Genomic DNA, 27,374 nt, shown 5'->3' with positions numbered 1-27,374 from the left:
TTCTCATGAGGTGGCCAAAGTATTGGAGCCTCAGCTTCAGGATCTGTCCTTCCAGTGAGCACTCAGGCCTGATTTCCTTAAGAATGGATAGGTTTGATCTTCTTGCAGTCCATGGGACTCTCAAGAGTCTCCTCCAGCACCATAATTCAAAAGCATCAATTCTTCGGCGATCAGCCTTCTTTATGGTCCAGCTCTCACTTGGTAACAAACTTAGTTGGTATCTAAAGTGCTACTAGAAGGAATTTTTATTTTATTTTGTTGCTTTGGGGTGAGAGCCTGAGGTGTTGCGGTTAAGAGTGTGGTATTAGGATCTGGTAGATCCCGGTTCAAATCCATTAAGCTCACTTGGGCCTCTCTGCTGTGACCCCACAAGGTTGTTGTAGGGATTAAATGAGGATGGAGAGGTGGAATATAGATGCAGGAAATTAGGTATATCCCACCTAATTAAAAGGGGTTTAATTTTGAAAATATATGTCTATGAACTGGTTGCATGGCCTAGCTTGATTATCAAGCATCCCTATAGCCAGCTTGTAGGAAGCCACCCCATGATAATTTTTTTCATACAGGTATGATCTTCCCTGTTGTCTTTGTCCATGGAGTTTTCTTGGCAGGGATACTGGAGTGGCTTGCCAGTTCCTTCTCCAGGTGGATCACATTTAGTCTAAACTTTCCGCTATGACCTGTCCATCTTGGGTGGCCCTGCATGGCATAGCTCATAGCTTCCCTGAGTTATTCAAGCCCCTTTGCCACGACAAGGCAGTGATCCATGAAGGAGGCTGCAATGAAAACCATCCCAATGAAAAGGAAATGCAAGAAAGCAAAGTGGCTGTCCAATGAGGCCTTACAAATAGTGGGGGAGAGAAGGCAAGCAAAATGTGAGGGAGATCGTGAAAGATATAGGAAACTGAATGCAGACTTCCAAAAAATAGCAATGAGAGACAAGAGGGCCTTCTTAAATGAGCAATGCAAAGAAATAGAGGAAAACAACAGAAAGGGAAAAACCAGAGATCTGTTCAAGAAAATTGGAGATATGAAAGGAACATTTTGTCCAAAGATTACCATAATAAAGGACAAAAGTGGGAAGGACCTAACAGAAGCAGAAGACATCAAGAAGAGGTGGCAAGAATACACAGAGGAATTATACCAGAAAGATATGGAGGTCTCGTACACCCTAGGTAGTGTGGTTGCTGACCTTGAGCCAGACATCCTGGAGAGTGAAGTCAAATGGGCTTTAGAAAGCACTGCTAATAACAAGGCCAGTGGAAGTGATGTTATTCCAGCTGAATTATTTAAAATTTTAAAGGATGATGCTGTTAAGGTGCTACACTCAATATGCCAGCAAGTTTGGAAAACGCAGCAGTGGCCAGAGGACTGGAGAAGATCAGTCTACATCCCAATCCCAAAGAAGGGCAGTGCCAAAGAATGCTCCAACTACCGCACAATTGCGTTCATTTCACACGCTAGCAAGGTTATGCTTAAAATTCTACAAAGCAGGCTTAAGCAGTATGTGGACCAAGAACTCCCAGAAGTGCAAGCTGGATTTCGAAGGGGCAGAGGAACCAGAGACCAAATTGCAAACATGCACTGGATTATGGAGAAAGCTAGAGAGTTCCAGAAAAACATCTTCTGCTTCATTGACTATGCAAAAGCATTTAACTGTGTCGACCACAGCAAACTATGGCAAGTTCTTAAAGAAATGGGAGTGCCGGATCACCTCATTTGTCTCCTGAGAAATCTCTATGTGGGACAAGAAGCTACAGTTAGAACTGGATATGGAACATCTGTAGCCCTCCAGATGTTGCAAGACTTTAAATCCCATCAGTTTCAGAGAGCATAGGCCATAGCCAAGGATTATGGGATTTGCAGCACAAAATCTGGAGGGTTGCAGGTTCCCCGTCCTTGCAGTATGTCTCTCTCTCTCTCTCATATTTCCAGCAGTAACCAGTAGTTGGTCCCTATTGTGCTGAGTAAGGGTTTGTCCACACTTCTGCTTGCCCCATGACTAGAAAGCCTGGGTCCAAAAAGGTTTTCCACTTGTCCCATGCTTCCTAGGCACAGGTCCGAGCAGTTTTTTTGTTTGTCCCTCCACTTTCCCTGGGAGACCCCACCATTTACCATTGAATCAGAACAAAGATCAATCTGCAGAAAAACTGATTGACATTTGTTCCGATTCAGCAGTAAACAGTGGGCTTTCCTGGGGGAAAGAGGCAAGGGAAGCAGAAGTGTGGACGAGCCCTGACTCTTGTCACCATGATAATCTGCCCCTGAATTGTGTCATAACTCAGTGAACTCACCCATACCATTCTCAGCAACTGCACCCTCAACTCTTTTCTGTTATTCCTTTTCCATCTTCAGAACATGCCTTGAGCTCCCTCTATGTAGGTGAAAGGGATGCGCTGCACAAGCAAACTGAGGTAAAGTTTAAATTTTGCTGCTACTAGATTCTCTCTTTTTTTGGTGATCTGACATTGGACAGGAGAGACATTTCAAGGAAGCTGGTTATCAGTTTTGTGATAAAGACAAGGCAGAAAGCTGTTGCTCTGTCCAAACAAGGGAGTGTTTCTAAACTTGAAAACTGGGCTAAAGGGTTTCCAGAAGCAACAGTCCTCAAATGACATATGGCATAGTTTCCTTAACTTCAGTTGAGCTACATAAAGTCTTAATGGTTTAAGACTGAGTCAACGAATGAGGTTAACCGATGCATTGCAGTGGAGGTGGCAGCTCTAGCCTGAGCACTATGTGGCCCAAACCCAGTAGTGGTAGTTCAGGATAGACCGGAACTGAAATCACATCACTCATAAGCAGCTGTGCACTGCTATGGGTAAAGGTGATGGCAAATTAGTAGCCATATAGCCTTTTCCTATGGGTTTTCTTTAGTTGAGTGACAGGTCACCACCTCTAAAGCTGTCTGTTTCTGCCTTTACTGTATAACTAGAAAATTCTCTCTAGCCCCCACTTACCCGTACATCTTTGATAGATGTTTGCTCTGGCTTTGGTGGCTCTGATGGGCTTGGAAGGTTCAGTGAATGCTAGTCATGGGGAGTATTGCTATTTCCAATGAAGTGGCATAACATGGCACAACTGTGGCCTATATGTGCATTATTATTATTATTATTTAATAAATTCATTAAACACTTGTTTCTTGCCGCAAGCAACTCAAAGCATCTTTACAGAAACAGAACAACAAGCAAACAAGCAAACAAGCAAACAAGCAAACAAGCAAACAAGCAAACAAGCAAACAAACAACTCATACATTCAGTTAAAACCACGGAGGGGGAATATATTAAAAACACCCCCATTACTCCTTCTTCCAGGCCATAATTTGGAATGAAGACAATACTGCACAGCAGGTGAACCAAGTGGGGGAGCAGGTTCAAACTTTGTTTTGATTCAAGCAACCTAGTTGTGCACAGTGTTGCTATTAGTCTGCTGCTAGGTTTAACACTGTGATTTTAAATGTGCATTTTTACCTGCTTTTTTTTTTTAAAAAAAATGGGGATGTAGTACTGTTATTTTAAATTCTGGGACAGGCAAAATATATTCTTAAATAAATAAATAAATATGGCAGGACAGGGGCTTATGGAGAACATGCTTTCATCATGCTGATCTAAACCAACTATATTTCCACTGGGGTTGAAATTGCTTTATGGGGTATTTCTCACACATTAGCTCAGCCTCAGCCTTCACCAACTTGGTGCTCTCCAGATGTTTTCGATATCAACTCCTATCAGTCCTAGTGAGCACAGCTGTGTAGTCCAAAACACTAGAAGGCACCAGAATGGTGTAGTCTGCATTGGCTCAGAGGAACTGAGAGCTTATTTCTGCTCCCTCACTCCTCCATAAGGTGTAACTCAGGTCAGCAGCTATGTGTTGTGCAACATTATGTTTCTCAACCAGCTGAGAACAACTTCAATTTCTTGGCCTTCTGCCCATTTAGGAGAAGCAGTAGTAGGTGTGGGTGCCATTGAGGAATTTATGAATAACAGCAGGGTAGTGGCGGCAGACACCTTCCTCCCCTCTTCCCCCATCTCTTCCTTCTCACACTTTTTGCCAGGTACACATTATTGAGTGGATATAATGAATCACTGCTAAAATGAATTTGTCTGTGTTGTGCGACTGCTGCAAGGCTCTCCATTTGGATCCATTTGGTTCCTGGTGCTTTCCAGCGACTCCCCGTAGCCCTGAAGCAACCAGGCGGAAGCAGGGAAAGCAGTGCTATTCTAGAGTATAAGGCACTTAAATCTCAGGGTCGTGGGTTCGAGCCCCATGTTAGGCAAAGAGATTCCTGCATTACAGGGGGTTGGATTAGATGATCCTTGTGGTCCCTTCCAACTCTACAAATCCTATAATTCAACATTCACCTGGGAAAGTTTCAGTGGAGCTTCCTCCCAAACAGGTGCGCTTGAAAGTAACGCCTGTTGCTGGAAGCGTAGGCTTTCCTCGACGACGGGGGAGGGGGGCCCTCCAGGGTGTGGTTGGACTACAACTCCCATCAGCCCCTACGAGCAGAGCTGATTGGCAGGGATGATGGAAGCTGCAGTCGTACAGCTCCTGGAGCAACCCAAGTTCCCTGTTGTAAGTCAGTGCCCGGCAAGGTTACAGGGGCAGCCAGGGCCGAGCGAATGGCGGGTTCTTCGGCTCTGCGCCCGGCTCTCTTGCAGCAGGCTCAGGGCTTTCGGAGGGGCCAGCCAGGCAGCGGGCCAGGCGAGGGCGGCGCGCGAGGCATGCCCGCCCCCGTCAGGTGACCGCGCCTGGGCGGGCCCGGCCTGGGCTGCCTCTCATGTGACGCCGCCGCAGAGGCGCAGGCTCGCACTTCAGCCTTTGCTCCACAGCCGGCGGGGAGAAGTTTCTTCGGGGCGGCTCGAGAGCAGACGGGACGAGACGAGACGAGACGATGCTGGCGGCAACGCTGCTCCTGCTTCTGGCCGCCGGCTCTGCAGTGCAGGCCGAGCCGCTCAAGTTCGTGGACTGCGGTGAGTCGCCCTTCCCCTGCCAAGGCGCTCTTGCCTTCCTTCCTCCTGCCCCTTTAAAACGCGGCGTCTAACACCCAAGTCCAGACCTTTCTCCGGTTGCGTTCGGTAGTGACCTGACAGGCTTGTCCTGCACTTCCTGCTTTGCAAAACATGCGCGCCGTCTTTCTGACGGACAGCCCTTCCGCAGCCAGCCTGAGACTCTCCAGAGAGACGTGTTCCCCTCCGACGGGTCACACGCTGCTGTTGCTGTTTTTGCATTGCATTCTCTGCCCGCCAAGGCGTGGGGAACGTAGAGAGGTGGGTGTTGGTGGGACGTCCTGCTTCTGTCAGGTTAGACAGCTGTCACCAAGGAGCAACGTTGCCATGTTCAGGAGGGCGGAAGTCTGGCAGCGCACTGTCTCGCCAGGGTGGTACATGCACTGCTTTTCTCCTGTCTAGACTACTGCAATGTGTTCTACATGGGGCTACCTTTGAAAGTGACTTGGAAATGACAACTAATCCAGAATGCGGCAGCTAGACTGGTGACTGGGAGTGCCGCCGAGGCCACATAACACCGGTCCTGAAAGACTTACGTTGGCTACTGGTACATTTCCGAGCGCAGATCAAAGTGTTGGTGCTGACCTTTAAAGCCCTAAACAGCCTTGGACCTATATACCTAAAGGAGCGTCTCCACACACATTGTGCAGCCTGGACAGAGGTCCACCTCCGCGGGCCTTTCTGGTGTTTTTTTCACTGCAAGAAGTTACAGGGAACCAGGCAAAGGGCCTTCTTGGTAGTGGCACCCTCTCATCAGATGTCAAGGAAATAATTATCTTCCAATTCATGGAAAAAGTTACCCAGAACTGAGATTCCTTCATTGCAGTGCCCTTGGGATCCCTTCAAACTCTACAATTCTATGATTCTAATGATAAGCGGGTTACAGCCTTAGATTCTTCACTTACCTTTAGAGTAACCCATTCTGAATTCAGTGGGGCTTCTGGATAGACATGTATGTTGATTATTATTATTTCATAACAAATCCATTGAGCATTAAGGCATCCCTAGTTAAATAGACAATTAAAAATGTGTAACAATTAAAAGAGTGAAAAAACAGTTGAAACAATAAAACTAAAAGTTCAGTTCAAGGTAATCCATGCTTTAACAGGTATGTCTTCAGGAGCCCGCAGAATGCCAATACTGATGGGACTCTTGTATTTATCTTATAGGATTGCACTGTCAGAAATGTAAACACTGACCACCGTTGTATTTCTTCCATTGTCTGAAGGCAGCCTTGTACCAGGAAGTTTTTAATGTTTGATGTTTTATTATGTTTTTATATGTGTTGGGAGCTGCCTAGAGTGGCTGGGGCAACCCACCAGATGGGTAGCATATTATTATTATGAAGCAGGGAGCTCAGTCTGGAGAAAAAGGGTGCTCTGTCAGAGGAAAACATATCTCTCCCAACAGGTTTATATATCTGCTGCTGCTGCATTTTCCTACTCCTACAACAGGCGCCCATCCCACACATTAACTACTCTTTCCCTTATTCCAGAAGACAATTTCATAGGTGGTGCTGAGGGCTCCTTTGAGTCTGGAATGTTCCACTTGTGATCATGTTTGTCCTGCATAACAATCAACCCAGCCTACACATTGCTTTGGTCACACAGACTTCTTGAAACAGTCTGTATACCATGGCTTGTTGTGCCTGCTACAGGATCAGCTGCCCCAAGCTGGTGCCAGCTTCTGGAAGGTATGGAGAGAGGAGGGAATGACATATGTCGGAAGGCTAGCCAGTGTCACATGGAAGCTGAGTGGCATAGGCTGTTCCTTGTTTGAGGGCAAATAAAAATCCAGCTAGCAACCACCAGTTCCAGTTTGGCCCTTAGATGTGAAGGCTAGAACTGGGTTGCCCTCACTCTTCTGTAACAGGTATGGTGAACCTTTAGCCCTCCAGGTGGTGAACTACAACTCCTGTGTTTGCTGGAGCTGATGTGAGTTGTAGTTCAGCAACATCTGGAGGGCCGATGGTCCTATAATGTGTGTGGGGATTGGTGTGGAAGAGATGAAAGTAGCAGGGACAGCTGGTGGTCTAAGCTTTCCTCCATTAAATTACTTCTCCCCAGATGGTTTGCTATGAGTGTTCTCAGTCAGAGTTAACATCTGCTGGGTGCTAAACAGCTAGAGAGAAGTCCTTTCAATGAGGAAAGTAGGAAGTTCAGGTCCCCTCCCCAATGAGTCCACAGTGCACTATTAATATTCCTCTCACTTCCCCACTTTGTAAGGAAACTTTGTAAGGAGTTGGGGTATGCCATCATATCTAGTTACAGCCTTAGACCACTGGTCAGCAACTGGTTTTTACTAGAGGCTGCTTTGATAAGGCACTGTGGAGTGGTAGGCCGGGGAACATCACCTGGCAACGTAACGTGCCTTCTACTGAGGTAGAGCATTGGTCCGTCTCTCAGTATTGTCTTACACTGACCGACAGCAACTGTCCAGGATTTTAGACAGGAGTCTTTTCTCAGCCTTACCTGAGTATGCAGGAGATCAAGCCTGGTAAGAGCAGTGCCAGATGCTCTTACACTGAACTATGGCCCTTCCCTCAACATGGCCCAGTAGTTACTCCTGTTGCTGCTCTCTCCACACCCTTCAGCAGATGGCAGTGGCTTGGGGCTGCTGATCCTGCAGCAAGCCCAAGAAGCCATGAAGGACACTTCTGCTCGTGCAGAAGCTTTATGGTTCTATATTTGAAGGGTAACTGCTTTGTTGCTCTTAATACAAAGCTGGCAGTGTGGGAAGCAATAATGGAGCAAGAAGCCACACAAACCTTGTCAGTGCAGCCTTTTGGAGCTCTGCAAGGGTGCCCGGTGGCTTAGGAGTGACCCCAGATAAGTTTGTCAGATACCTACCCCATAGACAAGCCCTAATTGGGAGGTAAAGTATGTAGGTGTACAGAGCAATTCAATTCACTTTGCAATGGGCTGTATGGGGTTTGAATGTGAGTTCTGTGGATGTGGGGAGGTGGGGCAGGGCTGAGCCATCCTGAGGTTTTCTGGCTCCTGAGCTGGTCTTGCTGTCATCTGATGAGGGGCATCAGACCTGATCGTGCTGCTCTCCCCACCACTACCCTCTTATGTGGCTGCCATGATGGCTCCACTTCTCCACAAAACCTCGCTGGTGGTGAGTGGGATTAGGCTTGCTGCCTTATTCAGGCATAAAACTCTGGCTGCAGGTGTGCCTAAAATAATATAATGCAAAGTCATGTGTGCTCACTGATTGAGAGCTGGAACCTCCTACAACATACAGCAGATTGGCTCAGTTCATGTCTTTCATACTTAAAAAATAAAAATAAAATAAAGCTTTAAAACAACATAGGTGTTAATTGGGTTTTGTTCCATACAGTGGAACCCTGGGTTACGCACGTGATCCATTCCGGGTCGCCGTGCGTAATGCGGGCATGCATAACTTGAATGCACGTAAAAACAACAACCCAAAAACCCGGAAGTCTCGCGATTTGAGCGCTTTTGCACATGCGTGAAGTGCGCAGAAGCGTTCTGTGCTTCCAGCGGTCGCTCCTGCGCGCTCCGGAAAACACTTCCGGGGTGCGAGAGTGCGTATCCCGAACGTACGCAACATGAGGTATGATGAGTGTATTCATTTTACTACTGTTGCGCAATCTTACTGTATCTCAAATTGGTCTGACCTGATATCTTCTGAGAAACATGAATCTTAACAGTATCGGAAGCCCTACTAGAATGTATCTTAAATGTATCGGAAGAAAGTGGGTTTCCTCTACTGCTGGGCAAAGCAATTGGAATGCAACCTGATATTGCCCAGTTTTGCAGCATTGCCATTTTTTATTGCAGGATTCACCTGCAATAAAATTTATAGGGCAGGGTTCACCTAATGAGCCCTGTGCATGCACTTCTGGCTGCTCATTGGTGCGCAATCCCTGAAATTGGCTTTTGTGGGTGGTGGTGGTGGTTGGGAGAATCCCCCAGAATAGCACACTTTGTACCTAATACCACAGGAAATTATATATGGGACTTTCCAATGTCCAAGTGGCTGCTTTCTTTTTTCTGTTGGGTTCAGAGTTTATTTGAACAGTGCAATCATGTGCACATGTTCCTGGGGTTAGGCAGCATTTGACTCAATGAGATTAATTTCTGAGTTAACATGTATGGGATGGGACTATAAGGCTCTTGTCCAAAATGCACTTAACGGGCCATAAATCCAACTGAACTGTGTACAGTTTACTTGTGAGCAGACATACTGTTATTGAAACTATTCTATATTGCCCCATTCTTGGACAGGCAGGCTTTCCAGTTCATTGGCAATTTAAACTCAGATTCAGCAGTTTTATGAAACCACAACGTCCTTCCACAGCTGCATGTGTATCTGAGGAAACTGTGTGAAACTGTTATGAAAGTTTGATGTATCTCAAGTCATGTGAGGATAGAAGTCATTTTTCCAGGGCTGATTCACACTTAAATGCTTTTTATGATTATGCTGGTCTTGTCAGTACTAACCACCGTGCAGAAGGGAGACACATTCACTGGTATTTATTCCATTTCATTCCTGAGTGTAAGCGTTTATGGGCTCTTGTATGATACTCCAAACCTGGACCCATGATAGCAATGCATAGTGTTGTAGCCAAGATTACCATCCTGTATAGCGAGGACATTGAACTGATGACTGTGTTTCCCTCACAGGTTCCAAAGATGGAAGCATTGTGGAGGTCAATGTGAGTCCTTGCCCTGAACAACCTTGTGTTCTCCACAAAGGAGACGCTTACAGTGTCAATGTCACGTTTTCTAGCAGTAAGTAAAGCCTGTTGATCTCTAGCTTCCTTGAGGCAGTGATAACTATGGCAGGGGTGGGGCATCTCTGGCCTGCAGGCCAAATTTGGCTTGAGTCCCACTTTGGCCCGCAAGGCTTTTCTCTCCACATCACTCCCACTTTTTTCTGCCCCACACCTTACATCATACGCTATGTCAGCTGTGGAGCAGGTAGAGGTACAATTGGATCGGTAACTTCTTTGCACAGCTGATCCCTGCAGAAAGAGGGTTGAAGGCCCAATGGGCAGTGACTTGAGGCCTGCAGGATTGGTAGTGTGATTCCTGACACTTCCCAATCGCTGAGCATGGGGTTGGTAAATGCCAAGCTGGGTCAGGTGCTTGTGAAGCAATACACAAGGGGCTTTGATGGATGGTTGGGACAGCCCACATGCCAATCATCTGATATCACATTGTTGACAGCTGGGTTGCCCTGCCTGCTGTCAGAGTTGGCCCACAGGGTTAGGATCTGATAACGATCTGGTGTGCCGAGTCAAAAAGGTTCCCCACTCCTGATCTACGGGACTGAAACCTTTTAAGAGTATTGTGTTCAGCATTCAAAATGAGGGTGCTTCTGCTCTTTGGAGTGTCTCACATGGAAAACATTTCAGTGCAGGAAAAAAACTACATGTATATCTTGGTATGTGATAATTGCAGGGGAATCCTGCTTGCTGCCTGTACACATTTGGAAAGTTGTAATTGGCTATGGCTTTTCAGCACCTGTACATGCTGCAAAAGAGAAATATATATGGATAATTGCATGCACTTAGTCTTCATGTCTTTGTTTCCATTCATGGAAGTGTTTTTGTATAATCTCAGGTGGGAACTGAAGACTCTTCTTAGCAGGTGAGGGTAGCATCTTGACCCCCTCTCCCCACTTGCCATGCAGCAATCAGGGGAATGTCACAGGGCAGTTGAAGAACGTCTGTAACGCACTGTAGTTTTGACATGAAACAGTGAGAGCACTTCCGTCTGTTGTGTGCGGTCCTGGGAACCACCATTCTCAGCCCCAGTATAAAGCTCCCTACTTGGTTCTTGTTTTCTCAATCCGTTTCTTCTCGTGCAGAGATTGCGAGCAACGGCAGCCAAGCTAAAGTATATGGAGAAATGCTTCACATGGACATCCCCTTCCCACTTGATCAGCCTGATGGGTGCAAGAGTGGAATCATTTGCCCTATCCAGAAGGACCACTCCTACAACTACCTGAACAAACTACCAGTAAAGAGCGAGTATCCATCTGTGAGTGTCTTACCAGGCTGGTTCCAATACTTACAACTGCCTTTCATATCCCTTTAACACGTTAATGATATAAGGTGCTCACAGGAGGTGATGGAGCAACTCAGATCATCATCATCTGGCTGCCCCTTGCCAAATCGGAGAGATAGCAGGATAACAAGGGGCCACACAAGGCAATAAACCCAAGTTTGGATAATACCACTCCAGACTGCAGGGGTTAGGTTTGCCATGATGGAAAGTTCCCCCATTGGGGGGGACCCTTTTCATCCATACAGAAAATTAGCACATCAGGGCAAAGGCTGTACTAGAACCTTTTCCCTTACTATCTAGCTTTCTGTGTGCAGGGAAATGCTTTTGTATGAAGAAATGCTCAGTCACGTGTCTGGGCCCTACCTGCAGCAATCTCTTTATTAATAGGCATAGTGTCCTGATTGTGTGTTGAGGGTCATATGGAGGAAAATGTACATTATGTATTCTATAGCAGTAAAATTTATTTTCTGGGGTGGGGTTCCCAGATTCCAGCATAGATGAGGAAAGGGTTTGAACCCATCTTAATCTGAGACTAGTCAGGTTGCATCATTTTTAATATCATGCCTCCTAAAATAAATCTGAATACCAACCCCATCTCACTTCTTTTCTCTGTTTCCCCCCCAGATAAAACTTGTTGTGAAGTGGGAGCTGGTTGATGACGATGGACAGCTGATGTTCTGTTGGAAGATTCCAGTCCAGATCTCCAGCTAAGGAAACCCAGCTTAGCTCCTTAGGGCTTCATGGGGGAGGGAAAAGAGAGAATTGGGTATAGAGAGGAAACAAATGCTTTGCTATACAAGGCATTTCTTCTTTCAGTTCCTGTAGCATCTGTGCAACAATTGCTCCTCTTCCCCCAGAGCCAATTTCTGGATGCAGCAGGAGGTCAGTGGTCAGAATGAATCTATCCAAGAGAGACTGGGGCTTAAGAGAAGTTTTGCTGTAGCTCATGGCAAAGGTTCTTGTAACTGGTGGTGGATCCTAACTGCTTGAAATAGAATGTGCATCATGAGAAAGACTTTCTGAAACAAAAGCAGGTCAGCAAACATCAAGATTATTGCTGTTTGCCAATACTTCAGTGCCTCTCCTGGTCAGAAGCTGGCTGCAGGCTTCCATGTGCTTCCCACAAGTTCCCTGCCCCTTTACAGAAACTTTCCTTGGATCTGCATTTATCATCTGGAGCCAGAAGATTGAGCAGCCACCTTCTGTGGCTACTTGCTGCAGAAAAGGAAAACTTTCAATAGATGCCAAACCAAATGGCATTTGGTCTCTGTGTAGAGATCATTTGTATTAACCATTTTGCACTATCTTGTAACTCGCCTAGAGTTGCTGGAGGAGATGCTCTCCAAACCCAGCCTCTTTTTATAACTTTCTTTTAATAAACACTTATAATGGAAATGTCTGCCTGTCTTGTTTAGGGGATGGCGATGTGTTTTCTGAATGGGAGCTAATTATGTGCTGGCATTGCAAAGTGTTACATGGGCTGGGTTTAACTGAAAGTGATACATGCCTACTCAGAGGAAGGCAATGAGATCAGTGGAGCTTACTCTCACAGTAAGATTACAACCTAGCATTTTGCTCTTTACTGGGTGAATTAAATGCTGGAAGAATTTGCAGAGTTCTCTCTCTCTTTCTTGTGCAGTTAGTTTCTGTTTAGCTCTCTTCCTGGCCTTAATCATATGCTACTAAGAGAATGACATGTGCCATTTCAAGGACATTGCATATAGGGACTTCCCAGGTCTGCAAACATTGTGGCTGGAAGGGGATGCTCCCTGTCAGTGCCTGTTTGTGCTGCACGATTTTTAAGTGTATTTTATTGACTTTTTTGTTTGCATAGAAATCCAATTGTAACACAGTAAAATATAAAAGCAATAAAAATGCAATTAAAAATCAGTATTAATATTTGCAATGGATGTGCCTTCTGTGAATGGCCTGCTCACTTTGTATCTAGGAATGACAGAGCAGCTGTTCCAGCCCTCTTCAGCCATGCCTGCAGACGACCTTTAAAAACCCTTTGGGCCACATACCACTGTTTGGGAACACCTGGCCTAAAATTCAGTTTACAAACCAGCTCTTCTCTTTTACCCTACCCACTTGGCTTTTAGCTAACTCTTTGCAGCGGCTTCCAGTGCCAAGCTTGGAAAAGGATAAGGCAGAAACATTCATGACCAGCTCCAGCCTAAAAGCTGTAAGGCACAATATAAAAACCATTTATTTTAACATCATGTTGAATTTTTCCCAATAGAAAAGCACCACAAAGAAAACTTCTCAGAACTAAAGAGCTGTAGTCGTCCCGTCCCCCCGAGCCAATACTCCAGCAGCCATAGGAAGTGCAGGGGTGGCTGCCCATGGTTTGGATGAATAAAGAGAGGCAGCATCCAATCTGTGCCAGACTATATAAATAGAATCCATACGCGTTGAACATGACCACCCCTTTTCCCTGGCTCAGGTACAAAAGACTGTGTCCCTTTTCTTGCTAGCGAGGGGGGCTTTGGGACAGGGTTAGACAGACTTGGACAGGAGAAGCTGCAATGTTTGTGACACCCGTGGACTGAAGAATGTGTTTCATTCCCTGTGGGAAATCTACGGAGTCCAAGAAGTACCTGTGTTGTTGGGGGATGCCGCCCATTTAGCACACAGAGCTGGAAGAGTCCTGCGCCTTACTGTCCTTTTGCCAACTGTGACAGAGTGACTTGGGAAACCCACAGTAACGAGTATGAGTAAAATTGCATTGGAGTGGTTTAGCGCAGGTTAAAAAAGACCCTACATGATGTGAGCTTGTGGAGGGGTGAGAGGGAAATGAATACTTGTCATATGGATGAGGCCCTGCGAGAGAGATTCCCATGGCATGAAATTCTGCAGCTTCATGGAGGGCAAAATAGGTGAATGGGGATGAACATACTCGTGACCCACACAATGCTAGTTAGTATTTGGAGGCCAAGGGCGTTGATAAAAACGAGGGTGACAACCTGTAAAACAGGACACGATGAAGCGACTGGGACCTGAGTGTTTGCACCACAGCTGAAGCAGGAAGCTTGGGCTGAGCGGGCCAGCAAGAGAGACGAAGGAAACCCTGGAGCTTCTCACTGGCCTTTGTCCCTGTGAGTTGAGCCCAATGAGGTTTTTGTCCTTTTGGAAACAATCGGCGGGTTTTTAAAGCTGTTTCTTTTCTGGCTGAGCAGATCTACAGTTCTCAAAGCAAATGTCCGTAGGGGTTCATTCCATGGCTGCTTTTCGGGTCACGCGGCCTCTGCATTCTGAGCTGTCCCTGGCACACAGCGGTGGGGTTCAGCTAAAGCTACGTAACCAGGCAAGCAGTTGCAGCGGTAGGAGCCTTCTGTGTTCTCGCAAGTGCTACCTTCACACAAGGTCATAGAGGCATTTGCTTCTCCACACTCATTAACATCTGATGGGGGAGAGAAAAACAGTGCATCCATTAGGCCCAGCAGCGCAGATGTTCTCTCCTATTCCCTTTTGGTAGAATCCACAACAAGACCAGGCTTAAATGATATGCTGAGTGCATATAAAAATAACCACATTTGAGTCCCAGATTGTGTTCTACACATGTATTATTTGCATACAAGCATGGCTTCCTGTTGGGCCAGAGGGAGCTGGGGGTGCAAGAGCCAATGGATTAAAAAAATGAAAGCTGGAGTGGGCAATCTGTGGCCCTCCAAATGTTGGGTGGACCCCAACTCTCACAAAGGACAACCAGCATGGCCGGTAATGATCAGAGATGTGGCCTTCCAGATGTAGCTGAACTACGACTCCCATTATACCTGCCCTTTGACCATGCTGGCTGTGGCTGATGGTAGCAAAGGCCATGGTTCAGTGTTTTGTATGTGTACTAGCAGATTCTTATTCAAATCTATAAAAAACAAGGGTATCTGGGCTGGTGCCTAAAGGGGGAAAACACACCAAAGTCTCAAAGATGTGGCATGTTTCAAATTATCCAGAATTCTTCATCGGACAAGATGTCACACCAGTTTGAGCGTGGTTGGATGGGGAAAAACAATAAAATGGTTGTAAGTTGCTTTGGGTTGCCTTGGGCAACTAAAGTGACCAACAAAATGAATGAATGAATGAATGAATGAATGGTTGGCTGTTATAGCCATGAAGTCTGCTTATAGGTGCTGAGGTAATAAGGTTGAAGAAGAAAAAATTGCCGCTACCCCCAGTTCTCTGACAAAACAAAGCCCAGTTTGTAAGCCAGTTCTGCCCCACACCTTAAACAAAACAAAAAGTTCCTGGGAAGGCAGGCTTTGCCCAAATGACTCATGTTTCTCTTTAATTCTGCGCTCCACTTGCCCAAGAACCTATGGTTTCATTTAAGGTGATTCCTTTCAGCTGGTACTGTATACCAGCTCTTCCTTTCTGTAAGGTCTGAAGACTTACCCACACAGGCCATGAGTATCAAGTCTAACTGGAAGCCATCAAAGCAGTCGCAGGTGTAGCCCTCCTGCACTCGCACACAGCGCCCATTCTCGCAACCATTCAGGATCCCACACTCCTCAGCTCGCAACCCTTCAAAGCTGCTGTAGCGTTGTCCTGAAGACAGAAGAGAACAATAAGCCAGTATAGAGAGGGACTCTGTGTCTACCCAGAAGAAAGAGCATCAAGGGACACACACATGGTCAACGTATTAAAGACAAATGTGGGCCAGATAAAAGATGTCATGGCTTGTGTAACTTTGCTCTGGCCTATTTCCTTTCCCATGAACCCTGCTTTTAACTATAAATGAAATAAAGCTTTACCCTTCGTTTTAAACATTCGACTCCAACTAAACATCAGGAAGAACTTTCTGACAGTAAGAGCTGTTTGATGGTGGAATATAAACTCCCTTGGGAGGTGGTGGACTCTCCTTCTTTTGAGGTTTTTAAGCAGAAGTTGGGTGGCCATCTGTCATGTATGGTTTAGTTGAGATTCCTGCATTGCAGGGGGTTGGACCAGATGACTCTTGAGGTCTCTTCCAACTCTACCATTCTATGATTCAGTATAATAACAGGTCTAAGAACTAACAAAGAGGGCAGGTAAGGGGACAAGCAAAGAAGAGGATTTCCCTCCCTTCTTTTGCCCTCTCTTTTCATCCCGCCTCGACCTAACAACAAGGATCTGTGTGTGGAAGCAGATTTCCCCATTCACACCAGGTATAAATCTGCCATCCAAATGGAGATTTGAATGTGCTTCCAATCTACTGCTAGTGATATGCACACACATATTTCCTTACTTGGATTAGCACACCTGGCTCCAGGAAGACAGTTATTACAGGGCCTCTGCTTGAGATGTGAAGTACCTCACATGGTCATACACAGATAGTGGCTTGAATAGGTGTCCCCAGATTTGGCTCTATATTCAGCCCTCAAGACGATTTTACAGTTGGAAGGCTATGCACCCAGTCCTGGTTTCTCCCTAGGTTTTTTGGGCACCCAGTACATCTGTACATGGGGCGCTTTGCTAATTACAGTAGTGATATTTTGTGAATTCCCTGGGTAGAGATTAGCTCAAAGAATCTCTGAGATGAAATTGAGCAAATGTCTGCCTACAGTCTGCTAATGTATCTGTAGCTCATCCTTGGGTATAAGACGAATTTTCTACAATTTTTCTTTCTTTTAGCATTTACCAATTTGGCCAGGCACATAGCGAGGCTGAGTTTGTTCTGGGCGGAGCTGTGCTGCTTGCAGAGATGAATCACCATCAAATCCAGGACTTGGTTCTCTGTTTGAGAGGCTGATGTCAGGTGCTCCATACTCAAGACCCAACTGGTTGTAATAGGGTTCTAAATCTGGCCTGTAGAGTCCATACTGATGGTCTTCCTGAGTTGGGCCATATTCATAGCCAGGCATTTCTCGGAGTTCAGCCTCACTTCTGGCAACATTGCACAGCTGAGCAAAATCCTCTGGAGGGAGACACAGAGAAAAGAGGCAGATAAACACACCACCATATCCCACCTGCCCAAGTATTGCAATAATCTCTGGAGGCCTTTCTCCAAGTCCATCTACCTTTTGAGATGAGTCAAATGGTGATGGAGAACAGGGCCTTTTCTGGGGTGGTGCCTTATTTATAGAATGCTCTTCCCAATGAGGTTTGCCTAGCTCTTTGGCTGGCCACTGTGAGAACAGGATGCTGGACTATATGAGCCCTTGGCCTGATGCCTAAGAACCTAAGAAGAGCCTCCTGTAATGACATTTTTATTTGCCCAGGCGATTTCAAAATGTTGTGTTTTTACACCTGATGGTCACTGTTTATTTTATACCAAGGCTGTTGCTGCTAAGTGTTATGTTGAGTTTATTGTTACAATTCCTGTGCTAATCACTGTAAGTCACTCCGAAAGTTTTACAACTGAAGAGTGAGTTAAGGGCCTCGGTCCAGTATACCAGAAGGAGCGTCTCCACCCTCATCGTTCTGCCAGGACACTGAGGTCCAGTGCTGAGGGCCTTCTGGCAGTTCCCTTGTTGCAAGAAGCCAAGTTACAGGGAACCAGGCAGAGGGCCTTCTTGGTAGTGGCACCCGCCCTGTGGAACACCCTCCCACCAGATGTCAAAGAGAAAACCAACTACCAGACTTTTAGAAGACATCTGAAGGCAGCCGTGTTTAGGGAAGCTTTTAATGTTTAATAGACTATTGTATTTTAATATTTTGTTGGAAGCCGCTGAGAGTGGTTGGGGAAACAGTATACCTGGGTGCTTATACCAAGTGCTCGGGTCCTACTCGCATCTGGTTGGCCACGCTGAGAAGAGGATGCTAAACCAGATGGGCCATTGGTGTGATCCAGCAGGCTCTTCCTATGTTCTTATGCCAGAGAGTGCACAAAGGACCATGAACCCATTAGAGTGGGCTGGGGTTGAGGTTAAAGTTTGGTCTAGACAGAAATAGCTGCACCATATGCAAAAATATTATTTAGTACTTCTTTGATTTATCCATGAAAAGGTTTCTCATGGGTCCCAGGAGGAAACTTCAGTTTTTGGATTGAAAGCTCCTCCTGAGACAACCCTGGTGAAGAAAACAGAGATCCCCATAGAAATGGGACAAAGTCATATCTTTGAGGTCACAGTGTGTCTTTGATGTTGATTAGCTCAACAGACACTCAGGTGTTATAAGTAGCAGTAGATGTATTCATTATTAAATATTATTAACAATGTATTAATAATACATTCTTGGTAACTTTGCTAATGATGACTCAAGTTCTTGGAGATACTGTGAAGGGTTAAGTCAGTGATGGGAATCCAACTGCTCATGTGTGGATTTGCCCAGTGGAAATCTTATCTGAGGCCTAGCCTTAGGTGTTGAAAGACACACACCCCTTTCTCCCCAAATCCCAAGTGATTTGTGCATTCTCACCAGAGGACCTGGGGGGGCAGAGTGCACAGTCCTGACTCCAGGCATCTCCATAGCGGCAGCAGCATTCTGTGTACGTGGTTCGTTGCCCCAGCAGTGGCTCATTGCAGATGTAGTTGGAGACACTCTGCCAGCAGATGTCTAAGTGAACGTCAAGTTCATCCTCATCATCTGCCAGTGGAAGAAACAGAAAAGCCATCGGAGCTACAAAACCTGCTTTTAGAGACCATTTTGCACTGTAGTCAGAACTGCACTCACCTGCGCTGTTGGAAACGTTGACACAGCGGTTGCGGGTTGCATCCAGCACGAGGGGAAGGCTACAGAAGCAATGATAGGAACCAGCTGTGTTGAGACACTTGCCGTTTGCGCAGGCATCTTCATTTTCACATTCATCTAGATCTGCAGCCACAGAAGTTCAGCAGAAAAGTTTACATCAGTAAGACTGACCTCTTTGACCCTCTCACACAGAAAAAGATTTTTCCCCCTCCCCTGATCAGGTGTACACAGAATTCCAGGGAGTACCTTACTTACTCCATATGATGCTTAAAAAAAGATATTGGGGGGGGGAGCACCATTCCCTACAATTGTGTGGGCAATTCTACAAAGCACAGGAAAATATATCAAGCAGCTAGAAAGAGATTTCTCACCAATACATTCAAGCTTGCTGGAGTCATAGATAAAACCGGCGCGGCAGAAGCAGGCATACCCTGGCGCTACGTTCACACAGTGACCATTACGGCAAACCTCGTGGCCAAACATTTTACACTCATCAGCATCTAGTGGGAGAGAGAGGTTTAATCAGACCTAGAAACCCGACAGTTGAGACCAATGGGGACCCTGACCTATTTATTCTCAAGGGTGGTGATTTTCAAGCTTTCTATCTTCAAGGAACTCATTTCACATCTAACTTGCTATTGAACATCTGCCTGCTTTAGAGGATTCTGGGATGCATTCATTTAATGTGTGCTGCTGTGTTGGTCAGGCCTGTTGTGCCTCATCATAGTTGTGAGTGACTTTTAGAACACGTTCACCCTAGAAAGCCAACCTTTGTTCAGTCCTTATTTTTACAGGGCATCTCTTTGACACTGTCAACAAATCATAGTTCTTCTGTATTCCCCTCCCCAAAAGAATTCTTATTTTTCTCCAGACTCCAAAAAAATGCAGTTCTCCAGACTGCAAAAAAAATCCAAATTTTGGGGAAAGGATGGAACAATAACACAATCAACTAGAGATGTTGATCACCTTAGTGATAACTCTTCCCTGTTTTTTAAGAGGGGTATATTTTGACATGCACAGAGACACAATAGGTAGGCTGTACTGCCAACACACCCCTTCACGGATACCATTCCTTCTGGTACCATTTTATCAGTAGGTTCTTTCTTTCTTTCTTTCTTTCTTTCTTTCTTTCTTTCTTTCTTTCTTTCTTTCTTTCTTTCTTTCTTTTAAAAAAAGAACATGTTAATGACTTTTCATCTTTGTTTTCAAAATGTTGAAATATTTGTGCTTAAATAAAAAAGTGTTTCAGTATGAAAAGTGTCATACTCCCACCCCACAGTGTGGAAAACCTACTCCCAATTCTGCATGTAGCAGAAGAGCAACTCCTGTTCCCATAATAAAGTTAATGGAAGAAATGACCACATTAAAAAAATGATTATTCAGGCTGAAAAACTCTTCTAGATGGCAAGTATCAAGCATGAGTTTTCAATTCTCAGTTCAATACTATGTACTACTAATCCTGCTACAGGAAAGAGTCTATGCTTTTAAACCTTACTCCTTTTAAACTGAAGGTTTATTATATTTGGTGCTATTTTTCCAGAAAAAGAGGTGCTGGAACTCACCATGAACACCTCCCTCGTTTTCTTAGAATGGCACCTGAGAGGCGCTGGAAATGTGTTCCAGTGAGTTCTATTATATTCATACAAGTGAGTAAACTAATCATTTTTTGAAACATAAACCACCTCTGTATGTCTAATGCAGAAGGTATGAAAAGCGAGAGAGGCAACTGCAGTCCTCCCTTCTACTTAATTCCTTCATCTTCTACATACTCTGATGAATTCTAAAGGTAAAGGTAAAGGGACCCCTGACCATCAGGTCCAGTCGTGTCCGACTCTGGGGTTGCGGCGCTCATCTCGCTCTATAGGCCGAGACTTGCACAAATGAAAGTAGACCATTTTATGAGCACTTACAGCAAAATGTTATCTTTAAACTCAGTTCGCCTCCCCGGTCCTTTCCTAAGGCTCCATTAAGAACTCAATAGAGACTGCCTTGGTCAGTCCGAGGGGCTGCCAGATTTTATTTTCTGGCCTGACCTCTAACTATCTGACAATTTGTAGTCTTATTCTGTATAGAGCTATCCCCAGATTTATTAGTTTCCTACTAATCTTTCTTTCTCACAAGTAAGATTACAAAAGTTTTGGAGGGTATCGCAGATCTGTTGATTTAGGTTTTTCTCATTTTTCAATAAGAAGTTCAGTTCACACCATTTCAGCATCAGTTTGTGGTTTTTTTTGGGGGGGTGTCTTCATGAAAATCCACTAACATGTTTGCAAACAATTTCCCCTAACACGTATGTTATTGTCATGTATGCATTTTTCTATACACTTTCCCCTAATGTACACATTCTTATATTCATTTTTTGATTGAAGAACTGCATCAATATATTTGGAGAAGTGTGAAATTTGAATGGTAGCTGTGTTTCTGTTCACATATTGGCTTGTGAAATGCAAATATGTGAAAGTTGTATTAACATGGGAACAAAAAAACAAACAAACCCATCCTTAGTCCAGATTGTATCTGTCTTCTCCCCAATTCCATGACTAATAGTAGCTTGCAGAAGGCAGCGGTATGTGGGGGGAGGCTGTCCCAGCACTGCAGGCCCCCACCAGCTGCTTTTAAGTCAAGATAAAAATGCTTCAGTTTTTAAGTCAAGATAAAAATGGTTCAGAGTTCTGATTACAGATCTCCCACTCTGAAAGTACATTTGGCAAGGCATCCCATGTGAAGATTGTCTGCGTCCCTGCGGAAATGAAGTAGTCAAAACTTTGGGTCATATCTTTTTTGAATGCAATGTTCATAGAGAGGAATGTAACAGCAACCTTGCCCCCTTCTGAGGAACATCCTGGAAGGTTTCTGGAATGGCATCCAGAATATTTCTTGGCTAATGCAGGCAAGTTAATAACAGAGTTAGTGGCCAAGTTCCTCTTCTCTGCTCAAAGGTCTCATAAGATGGTACTCTCATTTTAATTGCAATCCTGTACCTCAGGTTTTATCACTGTATCATACAGTGGTACCTCAGGTTACATATGCTTCAGGTTACATACTCCACTAACCCAGAAATAATGCTTCAGGTTAAGAACTTTGCTTCAGGATAAGAACAGAAATCATGCTCTGGCGGCTCAGCAGCAGCGGGAGGTCCTATTAGCTAAAGTGGTGCTTCAGGTTAAGAACAGTTTCAGGTTAAGAACGGACCTCCAGAATGAATTAAATACATAACCAGAAGTACCACTGTATTGTATTTTAAATATGGCTATGTTTTATTGGTCATGTTTTTACTCTGTCTGTTTTGTTTTAACAGGTCTAGGACCGTACAATAAATGAATGAATGACTATCTATCTAACTAACTAACTAACTAACTGAGTGATTGATTGAGATCTTCCACATCACACCTAACTTTGACCTTCAGATGCTTGGTGGAACGGGTAGAAAAAGAGAAAGGGGTACCTGTGTAAGATGTCTGTCCAAAAATCAGCGTCCCTTCCACAGGGATATATCCTTTCCCACTAGGGCAAATGTCAGTATATTCCACTGGCAAAAACAGGGGAAGAAACAAGAAGTTCACCAGGATAGGTAGAGAGAGAGAGAGAGAGAGAGAGAGAGAGAGAGAGAGAGAGAGAGAGGAGAAAAAACACAGGAAGTATATCATTATTACAGCACACAACTTGAACATGGTGACCTCTCTCTTTGACTGGGTCTGACAGAAAAGAAAACACTACAGAGCAAATGTCTCACCTGAGCCAATGACTGGGCATGGATGTGTCTCACAATTGTCTCCCCAGGCTGCTCCTTCTGTGCAGCAGCATTCCTCCTTAGTGGTGTTATTGGCCAAGACACTGTCACATAGTGGGATGTCACCAATATGATAGTAGCACTCCTTCCTCTCTGAGCTTCTGGGATGCAAAGATACAGGCCTTCCGGGTCCTCCTAAGTTTAGAGAGAAAATGTAGGGGTTTTCGTTTTGTTATCACCCATTGATAATGTGGGTGTCTTCATTAGAGTTCCAGGAAGGCTCCTGGAGTACTATATCCATTGATTAAGAGCATCTGGCAGAGCATGGCATTCTCAGGATTTTACCATATAAGTAATGCTAGAATGCAATCTATTTTAAAGAAAAGAAAGTTGCAAACAGCAGCATAGCCAGTACAGCTGCCCTCTCCCTGATACATTATGTGGGGATTTGATATCACACTGCTGGTGTCAGGTTGGGGATTATAAAAAGTCTCAGTAAGAATAAAATTTAGGGCATGCATTTGGAGTCATGCAAGAAAGCCTTAAGAACTCAAGTTTCAGTTTACTATCCTTACACTTATCAAAAGATTTTTAGCTATGCCTTTTCACATAGAAATTACTGCATCCTTGATTGGACAAGATGATGACTGGTAGAACTACGTTCAGAAGTGATGTCATCATGTGCATAATAAATTGTTTTGTGACTCGGTTAGATCAAAAGTCTCTTTGAGCTTGTCTGATCAGCAGATCATACTGTTCACAGGGATTATGCAAGATACTCAAATCTAAAGGTGAAGAACCTACTGCAGGGCTTCCTTTTATACAAACCCATAAAATGATTTCTTGGTTCTTCTTACTAGAACAGTGTCTTGGATTCTGTCTTGCATTCCCCTGCCAAGCAAGTAACTCTCACCCATGTCTGCTCGGGGGCGGCATTCCCCTGCTTCCGTGTCATAGTCCTCGTGGTCACTGGAACACAGGCACAGAAAAGCGCCTTCCACATTCTCACAAAGTGCTGTCCCACACACGGCAACCATCATCTCACATTCGTTCACATCTGTAAGATACAAAATCTTATAAGTGTATTAAGTAGCCATACATCTGCCCCAAAGCTTTCTGATTTGCCATTCCTTCTCTTCACAACTAAACTTTGAAAATAAATAAACAAACTGGGCAGGGCTGACCCTTGACATTTTGCTACCTAAGGCAGAGTTGAAAATGCTTCCCTATGGTCAAGGGGCACAGTACCCAAAGCCAGTCAAACTATTTTGGCATTTGAGGAATAAATCTCCACAAGCAACCCTCCTCATCCATGGCAGTAGAAGCACAAAAACAAGGCTGCAGTCCTAACCTCACTTACTCGGGTGTACGCCCCACTGAATTCCACAGGGCCTACTTCCAAGTAGACATGATTAGGACTGCACTTTTATAAATTAATTTGCAGCCCTTCCTAACACCCAGTATCAGCTTTTGCCTAATGGTAGGGCCAGCCCTGAAATGTAGCCCCTCATTTAATGGGTGTTGAGAAATGTTTCTCATTTCTCAGCATGTTCATTAATTTACAGAGGTGTGATGGCAGCTGTACTGTGCTTTAAACCAGGGATCGCAACTTTACTTTCTCAAGTTTGGGCTCCAAGTGCAAATACATGTATAAGCCACTTTTGGGTACAAAGCAAATGGGAACAGGCAGTTTCGGGGGGGGGGGGAGCATGGAGAGGGGAATGATTAGACCCCTCCCTCACTCTGCTCTTTTGCATCCCCTTGCTTTATACATAACACATGGCTTGTGCCATCATCACATCTTGTTACACCTTTAGAAAAGGAACTGATGAGTCTTGGAGATTCATCTGGGGCTACTTTTGCCTGCCATCATATCCCTCCAGTATAAGGGCCTAATCACAGAAGACTTTTTATTACTAGGGATTATGAGGGGCTGGATTTTTATGAGGGCAGAATTTACAACAACGAGAGCAGAAGCATGAACAGATCTTGGGCCTGTATTTTGGAGAGCTGTCAGCATCTAGAAGAAAGAAGTAACATGGAACTAGAATGCTGAGTGACTCTTACCAATGCAGTCAAGGCCTGAAGGTGAGTTTTCATAGCCACGGTCACACAGACAATGGAATGAGCCCTCTGTGTTGGCGCAGAACCCATGACTGCCACACAGAGTCTCGTTGGCACACTCATCAATATCTGCAGGGAAGAAGGGCAGATGAATCAGCACAGAGTCTATTTTCTTAACAAGCCCATCCCCACTTGTGCACCACAATCACAGGCTAGCAATCTTCCATCTTTCGCAATAGGGACATCTCTAGCTCCTTAGTTGATCAGAAGTTTACGCAAGAATAGGAAGTAATTCAATTAACTACCGGTATTTTGAAATAAGCTTGACCGCAACACCATCTGAGGGTGTTCAGAAAGATGAAAAGAAGAAAACAAAACAAGCGGACATGTAGAAGAAGTAAGATGTCAAGAGGAATTGGCTGTTTTATGGGGTAAGGAATTTGGTGAAGGAAGAATGTGGGGAAATGAATGAGGAAAGAAAGGGAGTATAAGCAGAATTTGGTTAACAAAAACAAATTTAAAACACTGCGCTGTAAATAAGCACAGGTGAGATTCAGATGGTTTCTGTATGTTTGTTATAAAGTATCCAGGAAATACGTGACTGTGTCAATGATGTTGGGCATAGCCAGGTCAAAGTAAACAGGCTGTATGATGGTGCAAATGTGCTCAACTAACTGCACTTAACCTTCTTTATTTGTTTTACTTGCAGAGCAACAAGGAGGTTTTTGGACTTCTCCACCATAAATGCATCTCAGAAACAACTTAACATTGGGGTTGTGTTTTTTTCCTATGTAGATCACACACACTTATGTGCTAATTCTATACTGGACATTAAAAGAAACATTTTGGTGACTGGCAAGAGTCACAGTATTAGCTAGAGATTGCACTGCACTACGGAGAAGCCCTGAAGTGATGACAGCAGTAACACCTGTTACTGGGACGGGCAGAAAATAATCATGGTATTAGCTAAGGAAACAATATATATCTACATTTTGACACTCCCAAAATGTTATGGAACTGGAGCTTATCTTTAAGGCATCAAAACAGTGCTGTCTCCTGCAGATCATTTCCCCTTTCACAACTACTATAGGACCAAAGTGCAATATTTACACTGCTCCCAGCCCCAGGCTATTTGATCTAGTTTGCAACAGACAGGGAAAGAGAGAGATGGGTTGGGCAATAAATCCTGGCAGGCTATATTTTATTAAAGGCTCCTAGTTCTGAAGTGCCTATCTCGTGCATACAGCTCCTTAACAATCTTCCTAAAAGGGAAAGAAAAAAGGTGGTTTCTCTTATTGCATTCGAAAAAGGCAAATGGCTAGACCTAATGAGAGCACAATAATGGAGAGAGAGGCAGAAGCTTTTGCCTTCATGTTGGTCATGACTTTCCTCTCCTTTCCTTCATCGGCTGAAGTCCTCCATTACAGAGGCTCTTTCTTGTCTTTTGAATGCCCCAGAGTTTCTACAGACATAGAACCCACCAATGCATTCGCCAAATGATGTGCGATGGAAGCCAGGTGGACATCCCATAATGCAGTGATATGAGCCCAAGGTGTTCTGGCATTCCCATGTGCCACACACAGCATCCCCATATTCTTCACACTCATCCACATCTGCAATCCAAGGCAAAGCATTTCAAATTAAGTAGTCAGAAAGACAAACATAATAAGGGAATAACATGTAGACATTTCTCCTCCTTTAGAGATCACTTCTTACCTATGCAATCATCAGTCTCCTGGGAATGTTTGAAGCCAGTTTGACACAAGCATCTGTAAGACCCTTCTGTATTGAGGCACTGGCCATGCAAACACCTGGACTGGTCTGCACATTCATCTACATCTGGAGAAGGGAATATAATACGACATTAAAAAAGCACAGTATAAATTTGGCAACTTCGAACAAACCATCTTCAAAGAGGTTGAAGTGGGAGGGCAGAAGACCAAGGAAAGAAGCAGAAAGGGTTGAAAATGAGTGATGGGCGAGTTCAAATGAATTTGAGTTGAATTTGAAGTGGGCCCAAATTAACTCATTGAGATTGGGGTTCAGGCCCAATTTGAAGTGGGCCCTGATGCCCTTTCATTCCAAACCACCAACCACCCCTGCCCCAAACTCACCTTTGCAAGTGAGGGCCATAGAAGAGAGGGCACATGACAGGGGGTGCATCCCCTGACTCTTGGAAGCACCACATTCCTTGGATCTAGGGATGTTCCTGAATAGTATCATGAGAGGGTCTAGGCCTTAAGCCTGAAGCTTCCAGTTCCACAAAGCTTCTAAGCCACCATCCTCTCTCACTAGGGTAATGGAGGGCTAGCAGTGTGGGTTTGGAGATGCTGAACCAAGCTTCTTATGAACTGGGCCTGAATTCTGAAGGGAACTTGGACCAATTTGGAATGAGCAAGGGGAAGAGAGACCCTTGGGTTTTCCTGCATGATCTCCCATCACTATTGGCATGAAGGGTCCAAGAGGACAGAGGAGCAGACCAAAGCCATTCTAGCATCTAGGATCTTACCTTGACAGCTGACTCCACCACCAGCATTTGAAAAGCCAAGAGCGCAAATGCAGAAATAAGATCCATGGCTGTTCAGGCATTCGCCATTGGGGCTGCAGATGCCACTGTCCAGGCACTCATTCAGATCTACAGGAGAGCAAAGATAGTTACAGACAACTCGCTCAGAACCAGCTGCTACTGAGTACTCTTATTTGTCAGCCCTTATACATAGCCTTATAGAAAGGACAGCTCTTTCAAGTCCAGCAGCAACGCTCGCTGAATCCTGATGCTTATGCTAGCCACATCTTTTGTTTCTGGAAGGGACATTGTTCTATAGGAGCTTGCAAGAGTTTCCACAAGGGAAAATGCAACTTGGGCATGTTTTGCTTGATTGCATGGAAATGACTTTATTTAAGAGGAACTCGAATTAAGA

The 27,374-nt window shown here is 44.8% G+C and overlaps 2 protein-coding genes across 2 annotated transcripts in view; one reads left to right on the top strand and one right to left on the bottom strand.

The window, feature by feature from the left end:
- The first annotated feature begins 4,880 nt into the window (after positions 1 to 4,880).
- On the top strand, positions 4,881 to 12,446 carry NPC2 (NPC intracellular cholesterol transporter 2). The gene is made up of 4 exons (XM_033142669.1): positions 4,881 to 4,974; positions 9,663 to 9,770; positions 10,852 to 11,024; positions 11,676 to 12,446. The coding sequence occupies exons 1-4, from the start codon at positions 4,896 to 4,898 to the stop codon at positions 11,760 to 11,762; spliced, it is 447 nt and encodes a 148-aa protein (XP_032998560.1). The 5' UTR covers positions 4,881 to 4,895; the 3' UTR covers positions 11,763 to 12,446.
- Positions 12,447 to 13,213: 767 nt separating this feature from the next.
- The window catches only part of LTBP2 (latent transforming growth factor beta binding protein 2), a 124,346-nt gene continuing 110,185 nt past the window's right edge, over positions 13,214 to 27,374 (bottom strand). Inside the window, exons 22-34 of the mRNA XM_033142668.1 lie at positions 26,963 to 27,088; positions 26,170 to 26,292; positions 25,935 to 26,066; positions 24,457 to 24,582; positions 23,303 to 23,446; positions 22,393 to 22,584; positions 22,105 to 22,188; positions 19,031 to 19,159; positions 18,642 to 18,782; positions 18,387 to 18,554; positions 16,669 to 16,944; positions 15,444 to 15,596; positions 13,214 to 14,454 (exon numbers count right to left, since the gene is read on the bottom strand). Coding sequence (XP_032998559.1) covers positions 14,288 to 14,454; positions 15,444 to 15,596; positions 16,669 to 16,944; positions 18,387 to 18,554; positions 18,642 to 18,782; positions 19,031 to 19,159; positions 22,105 to 22,188; positions 22,393 to 22,584; positions 23,303 to 23,446; positions 24,457 to 24,582; positions 25,935 to 26,066; positions 26,170 to 26,292; positions 26,963 to 27,088 — 1,961 coding nt within the window. The 3' untranslated portion in view covers positions 13,214 to 14,287. The remainder of the gene's footprint in view (positions 14,455 to 15,443; positions 15,597 to 16,668; positions 16,945 to 18,386; positions 18,555 to 18,641; positions 18,783 to 19,030; positions 19,160 to 22,104; positions 22,189 to 22,392; positions 22,585 to 23,302; positions 23,447 to 24,456; positions 24,583 to 25,934; positions 26,067 to 26,169; positions 26,293 to 26,962; positions 27,089 to 27,374) is intronic.

The sequence above is a fragment of the Lacerta agilis genome, chromosome 1 (genome assembly GCF_009819535.1).
Source record: "Lacerta agilis isolate rLacAgi1 chromosome 1, rLacAgi1.pri, whole genome shotgun sequence".
In the NCBI taxonomy this organism is placed as follows: Eukaryota; Metazoa; Chordata; class Lepidosauria; order Squamata; family Lacertidae; genus Lacerta; species Lacerta agilis.
This window is presented reverse-complemented; position numbering and strand designations above follow the sequence as displayed.

Excerpts from the sequence above, each read along its gene's own strand:
- NPC2 (XM_033142669.1), top strand. The coding sequence starts at position 4,896 with ATGCTGGCGGCAACGCTGCTCCTGCTTCTGGCCGCCGGCTCTGCAGTG. Across the intron at positions 9,771-10,851 it reads CAATGTCACGTTTTCTAGCA|AGATTGCGAGCAACGGCAGC; the intron begins GTAAGTAAAGCC and ends CTTCTCGTGCAG. Across the intron at positions 11,025-11,675 it reads TAAAGAGCGAGTATCCATCT|ATAAAACTTGTTGTGAAGTG; the intron begins GTGAGTGTCTTA and ends TTTCCCCCCCAG.